General features: G+C 40.5%; 1 protein-coding gene across 2 annotated transcripts in view; it reads right to left on the reverse strand.

The window, feature by feature from the left end:
* LOC134345279 (chloride channel protein 2-like) overlaps positions 1–16,646 on the reverse strand; it is a 556,059-nt gene that overhangs the window by 205,988 nt on the left and 333,425 nt on the right. For both annotated transcript variants that reach the window (XM_063045696.1, XM_063045695.1), the window contains exons 10-12: positions 13,538–13,639; positions 9,816–9,900; positions 26–181 (exon numbers count right to left, since the gene is read on the reverse strand). In XM_063045696.1, the coding sequence (XP_062901766.1) occupies positions 26–181; positions 9,816–9,900; positions 13,538–13,639 (343 nt within the window). The remainder of the gene's footprint in view (positions 1–25; positions 182–9,815; positions 9,901–13,537; positions 13,640–16,646) is intronic.

Raw genomic sequence — 16,646 nt, forward strand, 5'->3', positions numbered from 1 at the left:
TAGAAAATTTTTATTATAGGCCCACCTTCATCAGAATGAATGTCACTAGTGTCACAAAGACATTTGCTCGAGGATTTTTCCAGGCCTCTGAGATTCCAATGTAATCAAATTCCTCCGCAACACCTTGCTTTGCCCACGTCCGATTATCAAACAGGGTTACCAACGTATCTTTCTGGGTGAGCTAGGAGACAAACACAATGAGCTTGTTGAGTAAAATTACAAATGAAAGTCAAACAAGAGGTGAGTTTAGCAAACAGTCTGCTCGAGACATTGGGTGGCTAATGAACCGGCTGAACTGCAGCAACTCAACACTGGTTAGACATTATGCAGTGGCAGCTCTTTGAAACAGAACAATGAACATAAGAAACCTGAAAAATATTTAGCATAGAAGTAATTATTTTACTCTTTATACTATTAGAAAAGGTAAACATCACTGTCAAAGCCATTGCATAACAATGAACATGAAAGTAATCACAACCTGCTTATCTTTTCAAAACTACAATCGTAGTTATTTCATATAGTTCAAGTCTTCAATTAATCCCTTGAAGCAGCTGGCAGGACACAAAGGAATCCACAGGTATTTACTGTTGCTATGCTTGAATAAAGACGCATTTCTTCAGTGTTGGAGCACTAACCTTGAGCAGTACAGTATATGCACTTATGATGTGCCACCAATATATGAGTAGATATAAAATATACACTTTCATTAAATGTATGTCACCATAAAAAAGGGACAAAGAATGGCAGTTCATTTTTCCCACCAATTAGAAACACAACTTTTGATTAAAAGGCAAAGACAAAATCTTTGATTAAAAACACACCTTGCAATCACTTGTCTTCCTGATTGTGAGGTCTTCATTAGGACTAGTATTAGTCTGGATGGAACGTTAACTTGCAAATACCAAGATGGCTAAGAATTGGGAAGAGAAATGATGGGAGTAGTTCAGTGAAGAAGGCCTACAATGCCCTGGGAAAAGGGTATTGTAACAAAATCACTGAAATAAGAGTTGGGTGGATGATTGCAAACATCTTAAGGAACCAAACAAATATTAAAAGCATAAACTTGCACTCCGTAGCCATTTTATTAGGTACCTCCTGTACTTAATAAAGTGATCACCAAGTGTATGTTCATTGTCTTCTGCTGCTGTAGCCATCCACTTCAAAGTTCCATGTGTTGTGCATTCAGAGATGCTTTTCTGAGCATCAATATTGTAACGTGAGGTTATCTGAATTACTATCGCCTTCCTGTCAGCTTGAATCAGTCTGGCCATTCCCCTCTGACCTCTCTCAATAACGAGGTGTCTTCACCCACAGAAGCACTGCTCACTGGACGATTTTTTTGTTTCTCACATCATTCTCTGTAAACCCTAGAGCCAACCTTTTACATTCCATGTGTCAATTTTTTCACTCACGAGTTCAGATGCGCAATACAACTCTAATACCCCCATTCAATTCTTGTAAAAATATGTTAATATAGAACTTGTTCGTGAAAAAAAAATCGCATCTGAACTCGTGCGTGAAAAAATGATGCATGGAATGTAAAAGGTTGGCCACCCCTGCTCTAGAGAGTGGTGTGTGTGAAAATCCACAAAGATCAGCAGTTTCTAAGATACTCAAACCACCCTATCTGGCACCAACAATCATTCCACAGTCAAAGTCACTTAGTAATTTCTTCTCCATTCTGATGTTTGGTCTGAACAATAACTGAACCTCCTGACCATGTCTGCATGTTTTTATGCATCAAATTGCTGCCACATGATTGGCTGATTCGATATTTGCATTAACAAACATTGCTGTTCCTTTACCATTGTTGAGTCAAAAGGCTGGATATCCCTTCTTAACAGCATTGTGGGTATAACCACATCTCAAGGACTGGAATTGTTCCAGAAGGCAGCTCACCACCACCTTAAGAAGAGCAATTATCTATTCAGGGATGGGCAATTAGAGTCGTGGAGTAATGGAGCATAGAAATGGGTCCTGCCAGTCCCAGTTTCCTACATTTGATTCATAACCTTCCAAGCCCCTTTTCAAATGCCTCTTAAATGTGGAGTAGTAATTACAAAGTGGGGGAGGGGTGTATACTTCAGGCTCACCGTTTCGGTTTTTAATTTTTGGTAAATTGTTGACAGGTTTTGGAATTTTTCCTTTTGATTTGACATGATGCACAATGTTTTGTAGATTTGGCTGAAAGAATCCTACTTCAATATATTTTAAATCAGAAAAGGAGACAGTAAAATGTGAAAATAGTTGTGGGGGCTGAATACTTTTTCCAAGGCACTGTATGTTGCAATTGTCCCATCTTGACCACTCCCTCTGGCAACTTATTCCAGGTAATCACAATCCTCTGATCTCTTTTCAATCTCTCTTCTATTATAGTGCACGTGTCCTCTAGTTTCAGCCTTATCCACACCCTCATAATTTTATCAACTTGTGTGAGGCCACCCCTCATTTCCTGCACTCCAAAAATAAAGATCCAGTCTGGCCAACATTTCCTTGCAACTCAGACTCTCTCGTCCAGACAGAATCCTTGCATCCAGTCAATGTCTCTTCTATATCAGTGTGACCCAAACTGTACACCATACTCCAAGGATAGTCTCACCAACGACTTACATAATGCCCCAACTCTTAACTCAACGTCCTGGTTAATGAAGGCCAGTATGATAAACACCCTGTCTACTTGTCAGCTGCTTTCAGTGAACTGTGCACTTGTACTCACAGGTCACCGCTTTTCCACAATACTCACCACTGCCCTCTTCAAGTCCTACACTATCTAACTGCCCAAAATATCACAGTTATCCAAGCTGAAATCAACTTGCCACAACTCAGCCCAATCTCCTCTGTACTCTCTCAATTTTATTGACATCTTTCCTATAATTCAGTGACCAGAACTGTACACAACACTCCAAATTTGGCCTCACCAATGCCTTACACAATTTCAACATTACATCCCAACTCCTATGCTCAATGCACTGATTTATAAAGGCCAGCATACCAAGAGCTTTCTTCACCACCCTATCCACATGAGATTCCACCTTCAGGGAACTATGCACCATTATTCCCAGATCCCTCTGTTCTACTGCATTCTTCAATGCCCTACCATTTACCATGTATGTTCTATTTTGATTAGTCATACCAAAATGTAGCACCTCACATTTATCAGCATTAAACTCCATCTTCCATCTTTCAGCCCACTCTTCTAACTGGCCTAAACCTTTCTGCAAGCTTTGAAAACCTACTTCATTATCCACAACGCCACCTATCTTAGTATCAACTGCATACTTACTAATCCAATTTACCACCCCGTCATCCAGATCATTAATATATATGATAAACAACATTGGACCCAGTACAGGTCCCTGAGGCACACCGCTACACACCATCCTCCAATCTGACACTCAGTGATCCACCACTACTCTCTGGCATCTCCCATCCAGCCACTGCTGAATCCATTTTACTACTTCGATAATAATGCCTAACGATTGAACCTTCCCAACTAACCTTCCAGGTGGAAATTTGTCAAAGGCCTTACTGAAGTCCATATAGACAACATCCACCGCTTTACCCTCGTCAACTTTCCTAGTAACCTCATCAAAAAATTTAATAAGATTTGTCAAACATGACCTTCCATGCACAAATCCATGTTAACTGTTCCTAATCAGACCCTGTCTATCCAGATAATTATATATACTATCTCTAAGAATACTTTCCATCAATTTACCCACCACTGACGTCAAACTTACAAGCCGATAATTGCTAGGTTTACTCTTAGAACCCTTTTTAAACAATGGAACAACATGAGCAATACGCCAATCCTCCGGCACCATCCCCGTTTCTAATGACATTTGAAGTATTTCTGTCAGAGCCCCTGCTATTTCCACACTAACTTCCCTCAAGGTCCTAGGGAATATCTTATCCGGACCCGGAGACTGATCCACTTTTATACTCCTTAAAAGTGCCAGTACTTCCTCTTCTTTAATCGTCATACTTTCCATAACTACCCTTCTTGTTTCCTTTACCTTACACAATTCAATATCCTTCTCCTTAGTGAATACCAAAGAAAAGAAATTGTTCAAAATCTCCCCCAGTCTCTTTTGGCTCCGCACATAGCCGTCCACTCTGATTCTCTAAGGGACCAATTTTATCCCTCACTATCTTTTTGCTATTAATATAACTGTAGAAACCCTTTGGATTTATTTTCACCTTACTCGCCAAAGCAGCCTTGTATTTTTCTTTTAGCCTTTCTAATTTCTTTCTTAAGATACTTTTTACATTCTTTATATTCCTCGAGCACCTCATTAACTCCAAGCTGCCTATATTTATTGGAGATCCCTCTCTTTTTCTGAACCAAGTTTCCAATATCCCTTGAAAACCATGGCTCTCTTAAACTTTTAACCTTTCCTTTCAACCTAACAGGAACATAAAGATCCTGTACCCTCAAAATTTCACCTTTAAACGGCCTCCATTTCTCTATTGCATCCTTCCCATAAAACAAATTGTCCCAATCCACTCCTTCTAATTCCTTTTGCATCTCCTCAAAGTTAGCCTTTCTCCAATCAAAAATCTCCTCTTGTAACTTAGCTAAAATTAAATGCTGGCTCAGCCTGTGAACCCCAAAATCCCCTGAATAAATAAAGAAAAGCAGCGCTCTTACTGTCACAGCATGGTTTAATTCCATGAGAAGCAATTCGATGAGCTGATCAATTAATTTCTGCTCCTTGTGTCTTGCAATGGCTGGTCATTGTGTAGAATAAAAATTCCACAAATTCCCACCCCACCCCCAGGACTGAAAACTTAACTCCGTTAAAAACCAAGAAGAATATGTTTTTCAAAAACATGCAGCTCAGCCAGGAAAGCCAATGAGAGTTTATAAAAACAGTCTCCAAACCAAAATGATCAAATTCTTCATGGGTAGTTCTTTAGCCCTTATGTAAACACTGCTTTCTCTATTGACATTTCTCATAATACAAAAATTCACGAATTTTATCATTAGCTTGTAGTACTTCAACTAGTTAACAAATACAATAGGATTTCGAACACCATGACATATGCTGCAATTTTGGGAGATAAATTGTCTCAATTTGCACATTATACTCAGCATAATTAGATGTTTTTCTAGCTGCACCAGAGTGATAATATTTCACTCTTTTTGATAGACCAATCAGCCTTTTATGAACAACGATATGCTGACATGGGAACCAATTAGGAAGACGGTGCTGGGCAATCTCAGCTCATTGGTTTGAATTCTCTTCGAGACAATGCTTCATTACAAAACCATATAATAACCAGACTGTAGCCAGCTGCTCCAATTTGCAAGAAATATGCATTTATTAGTGATTTTTAAAATGATAGCTGTCATGAAAAAGCATGGGCTTATAGAATTGATTAAAATCATACCCAGAGCAATCTGTAAAAGGAATTGCAAAAATGGGCTCTGCAATGGTGAGTCACTGGGCAGATAATTGAAGAATAGGCTGCCAACTCTGCTGTTCACATATCCCATGTTTATTGTAATGAAAGATTAAAGTCTAAAGAAAATCTTTCATTCTGGTCAGTCACATATAGTTTATGCATATAAATGTCAAAGCCACAGGAAGGAAGGCTATCAAGTAATTGCCTCAAAGAAAATCCAGCAGCAATTCAATAGTTTATATGTTTAGAAAGTAAAAGCATGAGGACTTTGCTTCCAAAAGCTACAAAGAAAATATGACGTCCCTTTGTTGGGAACCATTTCTGTAAATACATTTTCAGTACTTGCAAGCGACAATACTAAATGAAAATGTCATATTGGAGATTAATAAGAGATCATTTTATGAACGAATAGAAACTCTTTTAAAGGTTTATAAAGACTGGCTTTCCAAATGAATTAAATTATAAACAGTTCAAACCGACCATTCTGCAAATCATCATTCAACGTACAGGTATCCCCTGCTTTTCAAAAGTTCGTTTTACGCCACTTCGCTTTTACAGAAGACCTACATTAGTACCTGTTTTCGCTAACCGAAAGAAATCCGAAGAGGATTTTCACTTTTACGAAAAAAGGCATAAAGCGAAAATAGCGTTCAGCATTTGTTTTGCAGCAAGCAGCGAGGTGAACACTTCTTGCTGTGTTTTGTTTACATCCAAGTGGTTGGAATACCCAAGTGATTTTTTCTGAGTACGTGACTGGATACGTTAGTCCTTTTGTTGAGATTGATGCAATTATGGATTGCATCTATTTCATCAATACTGGTGCAATTGCAAGAGGAAAGGATACGAATCAAAACCGAACGCAATAGTGAATGGCCTGAAAGTGACGTCGTCCAGGAACTGAACGTGAAGCACTTATGTGAGATTTTCGCTACGATCGACAGTGCTGCAATGATTGCAGAAAAGTATGACTACTTTATATAGGCTGTGTATTTATCATATCATTCCTGCTTTTACTATATGTTACTGTTATTTTTGGTTTATGTGTTATTTGTTATGATTTGGTAGGTTATTTTTTGGGTCTGGGAACGCCCCAAAAATTTCCCCATATAAATTAATGGTAACTGCTTCTTTGCTTTACGACATTTCGGCTTACGAACCATTTCATAGGAATGCTGTACTTTCGGATAGTGAGGGAAAGCTGTAATCTGATTTGAAACGTTTCCCTATTCAATTCAATCCTTTTTAATTCCAGGTTGACAGAAAAAGGAACTGTTTATTTCCATGCAACTTTTCACAAGGATTGGAGGAGACCTGTGAAAAGACTTTGATGCTTTTTATGAAGAATGTTATGCTGTCATGGGATGAGTTCAGCAGTTCCCCTATAGTGAATCAACAAACCATTTGGTCAAAGGTCCACTCCTACAAAATTCAGAAGCATAGTTCAAGATAGCACGCATCACCTGACAGGCTTTGCATTATAATTCTGCATAGAAAATTTGATAAACTGGGCCTGAGGGACAGATGAGGCCCGGGAATGGGAAGTGGAGGCAGGGATAAAAATCCAAGCCTTAAAGATCTTACTGACCTTACTGAAGGAGTTGTTGGGGGCAGAAAGGTAAAAAGGAGCAGTCGGAAGTCCGGAGCATGAGGTCAGATCAGTAATGGGGGGGGGGGGGCAGGAATAGGTAGGAAATAAGTCATGGGGTAAGAGGAACTCACATCAGAAGGTTGGCAGTCGGGGGACTGTTACTGAAAACTTACGAAGATATTGCCAGGACCAGAAGGCCTGAATTATAAGGAAAGGCATAAACTGATTGGGTGAAATGGTCTGCATCTGTGCTGTATTGCTCTTGGACTCTAACTGCATTTAGATGAGAAAATGAAATGGGCAATCATAATAGCCTCATTTATTTGATCTAAAAACATATAGAAGCAAGTCCTAAGTCAGCATGAGATGGCCAACATGTGCAAGTTTTATGCAGCCATCCCAATGGTGCTACTCCAAATACATGATCATATTTAGTATCAGGATATACTAAACCTTGACCACAGTTTGTTCAGACAGGGATGCAGGTTGAAAGGAAAAACTGGTAGATACTTGCAATTGTCTTGACATTACTTAGATTCTTTTACTGTGCCCTTCAACTACTCAACTGTTCCAGGCTTCCAGTCTAAACTTCTGGCAACCTCTGACTTGAAGCCATTTGCACTTTGGAATCCGTCATGTAATGGCTTCAAACTTTCTCACTTTCCTTAAGGCAGAACAACAGTTCTGGAGACCCAAAGAACCACACCACATGCTCACAACTAGCTATAAATCCTTCACCACTCCACATGGTGTAACATGCTCACAATTAGCTGTACATTCTTCACCACTCCGTGTGGTGTAACACGCTCACATTCTTCACCCCATTTCTGCTGGATGATTTTAAATCACAGTTTGCTATGTCATCCATGTAGCCTGGTAGAATATTTAATCAAACCACCAATAATGCTCTAGAAGCTGCTCAGAGTTGATGTTACCCCAAATATCTACATATTGCATTAGAACAGATCAAAGTGGGTTTTTAAACACAAAGTACTCCTTCAACGTTCTCAAATAAGACCTCTGATAAACACTTGGGTCAAGAACATAGAACAGTATACCACAGTACTGGCCCTTTGGCTCATGTTGTACTGACTATTTAGCTGACAGCAAGATCAATCTAATACTTCCCTCCCATAAACCCCTACATTTCTCTTTCATCCACCTGCCCAAGTGTTTCTTAAATGTCCCAAATGTATCTGCATCCGCTACCAATCCTGGCAACGTATTCCAAGCATCTGCCACTCTCCATGTAAAAAAAACTTGTCTTTGACGCTCTTCCTATTCTTCCAATCACCTTAAAATTAGGCCCTCTCATATTAACCATTTATGATCTGGGAAAAAAGTGCTGTTTGTCCACTCTATCAATGCCTCTCATAATGTTATACAACTCTATAAAGCTACCTCTTACTCATTCACTCCAAAGAGAAAAGCCCTATCTCACTCAACCTCTCTAATCCACGTTCTCTTCTCTTTACCAGTTTCCTGGTAAACATCTTCTACATCCTCTCTAAAGCTTCCACATCCTTCCTGTAATGTGGCAGCCAGAAATGAACTCAGTACTCCAACAGTGGTCCCACCAGAGCCTCACAGAGTCGCAATATTACCTTGTGACTCTTGAACTCAATCCCCCGACTAATGAAAGCCAACACATCGTATGCCTTTTTAACCAGTCCATCAACTTGTGCTGCAACTTTAAATGATCTATGGATACTGATCCCCCAAGATCCCCCTGTTCCAAGTCAATCAATACTTGAATCTTGAAGGCTTTGCAGAACTATCTCCTCCTACAACTGATCAATTCTTTTGGCATCATTAAAATCCCGTAACATAGAACAGTACCACACAGAATGGGCCTTCAGCCCATGTACCAATCTATATAAATCTACCCCACAATCAATCCAACCCTTCTCTCCTACGTAGCCCAGAACCCTCCATTTTTCTTATATTCATATCTATGGAGTCTAAGTGTCTTTTAAAAGTGTCCCTATTGTATCAGTCTTGACCACTATCCCGGCAGTATGTTCGAGGCACCCACCACTCTGTGTAAAAGGCCTACCTCTAATATCTCCCTTAAACTTTCCTCTACTCACCTTAAATAGATATCTTCTGGTATTGGCCATTGCTGCCCTGTCCACTTTATTTACGCCTGGCACAATCATATCCACTTCTGTCAAGTCGCTTCTCATTCTACTGCTCAACCTTTAGCATTCTAATGGGGAGTGTCTCAGACCATATCAAACATTATGAAGAGTACAATTTCTTGAATTATCCCGATGGATCAAATCCCATACAGTACGGTGCAAAAGTCATATACACAGTATCTCCCCTCTTCCTTCCCCTTTCCCCAACCTCGATTCCCCTCTCCCTGCCCCCTTCCCACTCTCAGTCCACAATAGAAACCCATATCAGAATCAGATTTATCATCAATCACATATATCATGAAATTTGTTTTTTTTTGTGGCAACAGTACAGTGCAGTACACAAGATAACTACAGTACTGTGAAAAAAGTCTTAGGCATTCTATATATATATCCTAGACTTTTGCACAGTACTGTATTTTTCAATTGTTTAAGATCAGTAAACTTCCCTGAGGAACATTCCCACCAAACATTCTTCCCTCCTTTGCTGCCACATTTAGCGATTTAGCTGCTTTGCCACACTTCTGGCTCCCTATGCGGAGTTTTCATGTTCCACCAAACTTATTCAGAATCCTATCAGGATAAATCAAGTATCCTTTCTATTACTTCTGAAATGCAGTAGCAGCGACCTACCTGATGTTAGAATTCAATGCTGATGGAGTTAGAAAAATAAAACATACCTTTCCGGCCATGAACTGGCCAAAGCCAGGAGGAAATGAGAGAGTGGCAATAAGTAAAGTCACTATTGCTGGATAAAGCAGGCGCCTATAAAAGGAAGGGAGATAGTTTAAATCAATTGTGTTTCATTCCAGCAGATTCTACACATCACACAAAGCTTCATCGTCTATACACTTATTTACATGGTGTAAATGCCACATAGATGTTGAAATGCTATTCCACTGGCATTAGGCTCTCTTTAACACCAGTGGAAAACTTATGCCCAAGTTGAAGTGAAAAGCTGAAGGAAAATCCATCAATAAAATACTGCAGATGCTGTAAACCTGAAATAAAACCAAATACAGGAAATATAGAAACATAGAAAATAGGTGCAGGAGTAGGCCATTCGGCCCTTCGAGCCTGCACCGCCATTCAGTATGATCATGGCTGATCATCCAATTCAGAACCCTGTACCTGCCTTCTCTCCATACCCCCGATCCCTTTAGCCACAAGGGCCATATCTAACTCCCTCTTAAATATAGCCAATGAACTGGCCTCAACTGTTTCCTGTGGCAGAGAATTCCACAGATTCACCCCTCTCTGTGTGAAGAAGTTTTTCCTCATCTCAGTCCTAAAAGGCTTCCCCTTTATCCTTAAACTGTGACCCCTCGTTCTGGACTTCCCCAACATCGGGAACACTCTTCCTGCATCTAGCCTGTCCAATCCCTTTAGAATTTTATACGTTTCAATAGATCCCCCCTCAATCTTCTAAATTCCAGCGAGTATAAGCCTAGTTGATCCAGTCTTTCATCATATGAAAGTCCTGCCATCCCAGGAATCAATCTGGTGAACATTCTTTGTACCCCCTCCATGGCAAGAATGTCTTTCCTCAGATTAGGGGACCAAAACTGCACACAATACTCCAGGTGTGGTCTCACCAAGGCCTTGTACAACTGCAGTAGTACCTCCCTGCTCCTGTACTCGAATCCTCTTGCTATGAATGCCAGCATACCATTCGCCTTTTTCACCGCCTGCTGTACCTGGACGCCCACTTTCAATGACTGATGTATAATGATACCCAGGTCTCGTTGCACCTCCCCTTTTCCTAATCGGAAGTACTCAGCTAGTCAGGCACAACTGTGAAAAAGGTCTCAGAGCAAATGCTGCAGGTCGTTAACTTTCCATGAAATTAAAGGTTCAAAGGAAGAATTATTGACCAGAAAATAAAAATCTGTTCCTCTTTCCACTGATACTGCTTCACCTGCTGAGTATTCACAGCATGCTCTGCGTTATTTTAGAAGCTCAAGATATTTTCTTTTTGAATTGCTAAATTCATACTTCGAATTCAACATCTACGTTAATAAATTCTGCATCATATTTGAATCAGATTATGCAAATTCTGAAACAAGTGCTTGAAAAATAAGCTTAAAACAATGTGGTAATACATGGAAGTTTGAAGCAGGAATCTTGCTCAATTTAAAACAGAAAATTACAATTCAGGTGTCCCCCGCTTTTTGAACGTTTGCTTTACGAAACCTCACTGTTACGAAAGACCTACATTAGTACCCTGTTTTCGTTAATAGAAGGTGTTTTCACTGTTATGAGAAAAGCAGCGCACGCCCCAAGCAGCCGCTCTCCCCTGGATTTGGAACGGCATTCTCGCCGGCATTGCTTAAACACGTGCCTGTGAGTAGCCGTTTGCAAGATGAGTTCTAAGGTATTGGAAAAGCCTGAAAGAGCTCGTTAGGGTGTTACACTTAGCGTAAAACTAGACATAATGAAGCGTTTCGATTGTGGTGAACGAAGTAAAGACAAAGTGAGTTTGGCTCGTGGAAGTTGACGAAGATGGTGTTGAACAGGTTTTGGCATCCCATGACCAAGAACTGATAGATGAAGAGCTGATGCAATTGGAAGAGGAAAGGATAACAATCGAAATCGAATGCAGTAGCGAATGGACCGAAAGTGAAGTGGTTCAGGAACTGAACATGAAGCAACTACGTGAGATTTTCACTGCAATGATAAAGTGCGACTTTAATTTTGAAAGCGTATGTTGGTTTAGGGCATATTTGCAGGATGGTTTGAGTGCTTACAAAGAACTGTATGATCTAAAAATGTGCGAGGCTAAGCAGACAAGCAAGCCTTCCACATCAGCCACAGCAGACGACGAACCTCGACCTTCGACATCGAGGCAGCCAGTCATAGAAGAAGATGACCTTTCTGCCCTGATGGAAACAGACGACGAGATGACACCCTAGTGTCCCACCACCTCAAACCCCGGGCCGCTGACAGATACCGATCCGCGAAGAATGCAGTGGTGGCCGGAACGCACCCAGCACATCTTTAAGAAAAAAGCCGAAATAAACAAGCTAATTAATTAGGTGTCGCCAGGCATGTAAATGTTGGCCCAGATCAGAGATGATTGCCGATTGCGTTGCCTCTGATCTGGGCCGACATTTACATGCAGGACGGCACCTAATTAATTAGCTTGTTTGTTTCGGCTTTTCTCTTAAAGATGTGCTGGGTGCCTCCCGGCTACCGCTGTACCACTGCATGCTTCGCGGATCAGTATCGGTTCGCTGCCCGGAGAGTGGGGGCCACTGCACCACCCCAACCTCCGACAACTCAGCCTAACACACCATCATCAGTGTGCTCGGCGCTGTCTTCGCAATTCCGGTAAGTGATACTACACTGTACATACATTATTTCTACTTTATATAGGCTGTGTATTTTTACGTGTTATTTGGTATGATTTGGCAGCTTCATAGCTTAAAGGTTACTGGAGAGTGCTTCTGCCGTGTTTTTGCCGAGAGCGCTTGCGTGAGATTTTCGCTACGGAGAACAGTGCGGCAATAATTGTGGAAAAGTATTTCTACTTTATATAGGCTGTGTATTCATCATATCATTCCTGCTTTTACTATATGTTACTGTTATTTTCGGTTTTATGTGTTATCTGGTATGATTTGGTAGGTTATTTTTTGGGTCTGCGAATGCTCACAAATTTTTCCCATATAAATAAATGGTAATTGCTTCTTCGCTTTACGACATTCTGGCTTACAAACCGTTTCACAGGAACGCTCTACCTTCGGATGGCGGGGGAAACCTGCAACACTGTCAATAAAATCCTCACGACACAAATAGTTACGCTAGGTCCCAGATTGGTTTTGCCTACACGTTACTTGTGGGTGAGTATGGAGCAGAATGGAGGCTGACATTCTATAGCCATGTAGTGCGACAAAGCTGGACTGAAGAGATGCCAAATCTTGGCCAGTGCTCCTGTCACATCCTTGCCATTTACAGTCAAGGAATTATATTGACTTCTGGAGGCAACAGCAGTAAAGACAGTCACTGAATCATTGCAGAACAGAAGGACAATAAATCGATACCAGATCCCTGCAAAAGCAATCTACTCTGTCGCATTCTTCAGAACTTCCCCAAACGCTGAAATCTTTTCTATCTCGACTAGACTCCTTCTGAAGACTGTGACTGGATCCGCTTCCCACACTTCCCTAGTGAATTTCTGATCACAGCCACTCACTGGATGAAAAACAATTTCCACACATCACTCTTGCCACTTTGTCAATCATTTTGGACCTACTTCCTCTGTATCCCAATCCTTCTGCAATGGGAAGAGTTTCCCTTTACTTGCTCTGTGTAGACCTTTCATCATTTTGAACACCTTCATTAAATTAGCTGTCATACACTGAGTCCTAAATATTTAAGTAATGACACAGTATTATATACTTACTTTTTCATTAAAAACTTGCTAATGGTTTTTTGTTTTCTCATTATAGCCACAATTTTTCTGTGGAAGTAAACGAACAAGGCACCTCCAAAGCCACTAGCAATCCTGCAAGAAATAGGAATGGCAATATTAATAATTTCAATATGATTTATTTCCGTAAAACACTGCTACTGATTTTTCGCATAACATAACTTGTAAATCTGAAGCAAAATCAAAATGAGAGGAAACACGATATACTAAGACAGCCTGACAGCGGCCTCCGAGACAGAGATCACAGAATCATGGCGTACAGCAGGGATCTTCACAGCTGTAGTTGTGCTCTCCAGGTTTTGGGTGGGGGTGGGAGGTTGTTATGGGCAGGGACTCCTCCAGCTCTTCCTCGCTCAGCACTCTGAACAACAGTACACCTGTCCAAGAAGGCAGAAAAGGCTTGGATTTACTGTCCGCTTTGGAAGGATACTGCCAAGAGCATTCACTTGGAATAGCAAGGAGCATGATGGCATCAAGTTGAGTGCAGACTGAAGTTTTGACATAAGGTGTCAGTGGATGATGTCCTGCTTCTGGATCTAGAGTGCTGCATCTGGGCTTTAGTTGGTAACCACCTTTCCAACCCCTTTCCAAAGAAAACAACAGCTATTACTTCATACATTTCTGAAAGGAATCCAGCTATGGATTCAGACAGAAAGAACAAATAAGAATGTGCACAGTGCCTTTCCATCTCAGCTGAAGAAATACGTCTGAAAATGTGGTTGCAGTTTAAAACGTAGGGAACTATGAGTAAATCAAAGGGAAGACAGGAAAAGCAGCCCCCCTAGATGTATAGCTGATGTTTCTGCAGATTGGAAAAGAAAGAGATGTGACCCTACTGGTTGTGTAAAGAGGAAGAGAGAAAATTATCAGTCTAGTAGCCTGAAATCAGTGGTGGGGAAATGCTGGAATTTTTAATGACGTGACATACATTGATTGATTAGACTTAACAAAGATTTATGAAAGGAAAATTACAGTTGACTAATCTATTGAGATTCTTGATGCAGTATCCAGGTGAATAGGTGAGGCAGAAACCACTGGGCAGGGTGCATTTGAATTTTCAATAGGACCCCATGAGGGAGGTGGTAAACAGGATTGCAGTTATGGAACTAGAGCTAGTGTTCTTGTGTTAATTGACTGTTGGCTAATGGATATCAAACAAAGAACAGGAAGAAGAACAAGGAGACACAAGAGACGGCAGATGCTGCAATCTGAAGCATCAAGCTGCTGGAGGAACGCAGCGAATCGAGTGGCATCTGTTGGGTGAAATGGAATTGTTAACAGCTTGGTTTAAAACCCTGCATTCGAACCAAAAGTAGAGAGGGAAGACAGCCAGTATAAGTGCAGGAAGAAATTAGTTCTGCTTGGTCTGTAACTATTAGAGTACTGATGAGATCAGTGCTTCAAATCAGTGCTGAGGGCTTCAAATGTAACCTTCCCAAATTTGCAAATGTTAATAAAAGGATGAGGATGCAAAAGCTGTTAAGGAGATACAGACAAGTTGAGTGAGTGAGCAAGAGCATGGTAGAAGGAGCTAGAAAATATCATTTTATTCAGTAAAAAACACAGAACTTGGGAGTGTTCTTTCAAATGGCAAAATATAGGTAAATGTCATTCTCAGAGGGACCTTGTACATAAGCTATTGAAATCAAACATGCAGGTGCTGCAGTATGTTGGCCTTTGTTGCAACAGAATTTGAGTACAAGAGTAAACACACCTTGCTTCAACTATATGGGACTAGAGAGTCAGCACCTGATGCACAGTTCTGGACCGATACATGAAAAAATAGACTTGCTTTAGAAGAAGTACAGGCAAATGAGGTCCTGGGATAGTAGATCTGTCATACCAGGAGAAACTGAGTAGGTTGGGCCTCTGTTTTCTGCTGTTCTCATGGAATGCGGCAAATTTCTTAGAGGAAGCAGAATGAAGGTATGGGGAGGATATTTCCCATGATTGACAGATCTAGAACTGGGGGTGGGGGGGTGGGGTCACTGTCTCAACATATAGCATATGCATTTTAGAACCTATATTATACTATATATTTTCAATCATTGGGCTGTGAAACTTTAGATTTCTCTTCCCCAGAGAGCTATTGAGGCTCACTTATAGATTGCATTCGAAACAGAACTGGACAGATTTCTGGAATATTACAGGAATTGTGGGATATGGAATAAGGTAGGAAAATAGAATTGAGCTTGAAGATTAGCCATGATCTTGCTGAATAGCAAAAGGGCTCTATGGCCTACTCCTGCTCCAAAGTCTAACTCTGACTCCTCATCTTTTTGTCTCCAGTTCTGCTGAAGGGTCTCGGGCCTGAAACGTCAGCTGTACTCTTTTCCTTTGATGCTGCCTGGCCTGCTGAGTTCCTCCAGCATTTTGTGTGTGTTGCTGGGATTTCCAGCATCTGCAGATTTTCTCGTTTCCAATTAATTATGTCACGTTCATACTTTACCGTACGAATTTGCATGAATAATTTCAATGGATCTTCAAAAAGAGACCACATTGCAATGGAAGGATATTTACCCTCTGCAAAAATATCCAGGAATCAGTGACATTTTCACTCAAGAAATGGATAATTTTCAAATATTTCAAGAGATGAAGGATCTATATTGGTAACATTGCTTTACATTTAACTAAGTGAAGCTTTCAGCATATTTTGGCAGACTCCTTTTGTACTTGAGCCAAAACTTCAATCAGCTTCAATGTCCTTCCTCATATAAACACTACAAGTTACAGAAATCACCAAGGCAGTCAACATAATTCAATAAAATCTTCACTTCTTGAAAGAGGAAAAGACATACAAGTTAAACTTCAAAGCAAATTGACTGCTAGTATCACAGCAAACTAGCTCCAGAAGTGACATTGATGGGCAAAGTTTCATGTAAATTCAAGCACCCTACTAAATCAGGTACAATTTGGGAAAGGCAGTGCCTTGTCAAGTATCTTCAAATAATATATCCTCAGCTCTGAGTGCTTTGCCAGGTGACTCATTCTCAAGGCAAAGCATTCATGTCCAGCTCTTAGAAAAAGACAATCAAATCAAAGTAGTTTTTGTATTCTGGCCAGAAATACATTATGGATTAGA

The sequence above is a fragment of the Mobula hypostoma genome, chromosome 4, assembly GCF_963921235.1.
Source record: "Mobula hypostoma chromosome 4, sMobHyp1.1, whole genome shotgun sequence".
In the NCBI taxonomy this organism is placed as follows: domain Eukaryota; kingdom Metazoa; phylum Chordata; class Chondrichthyes; order Myliobatiformes; family Myliobatidae; genus Mobula; species Mobula hypostoma.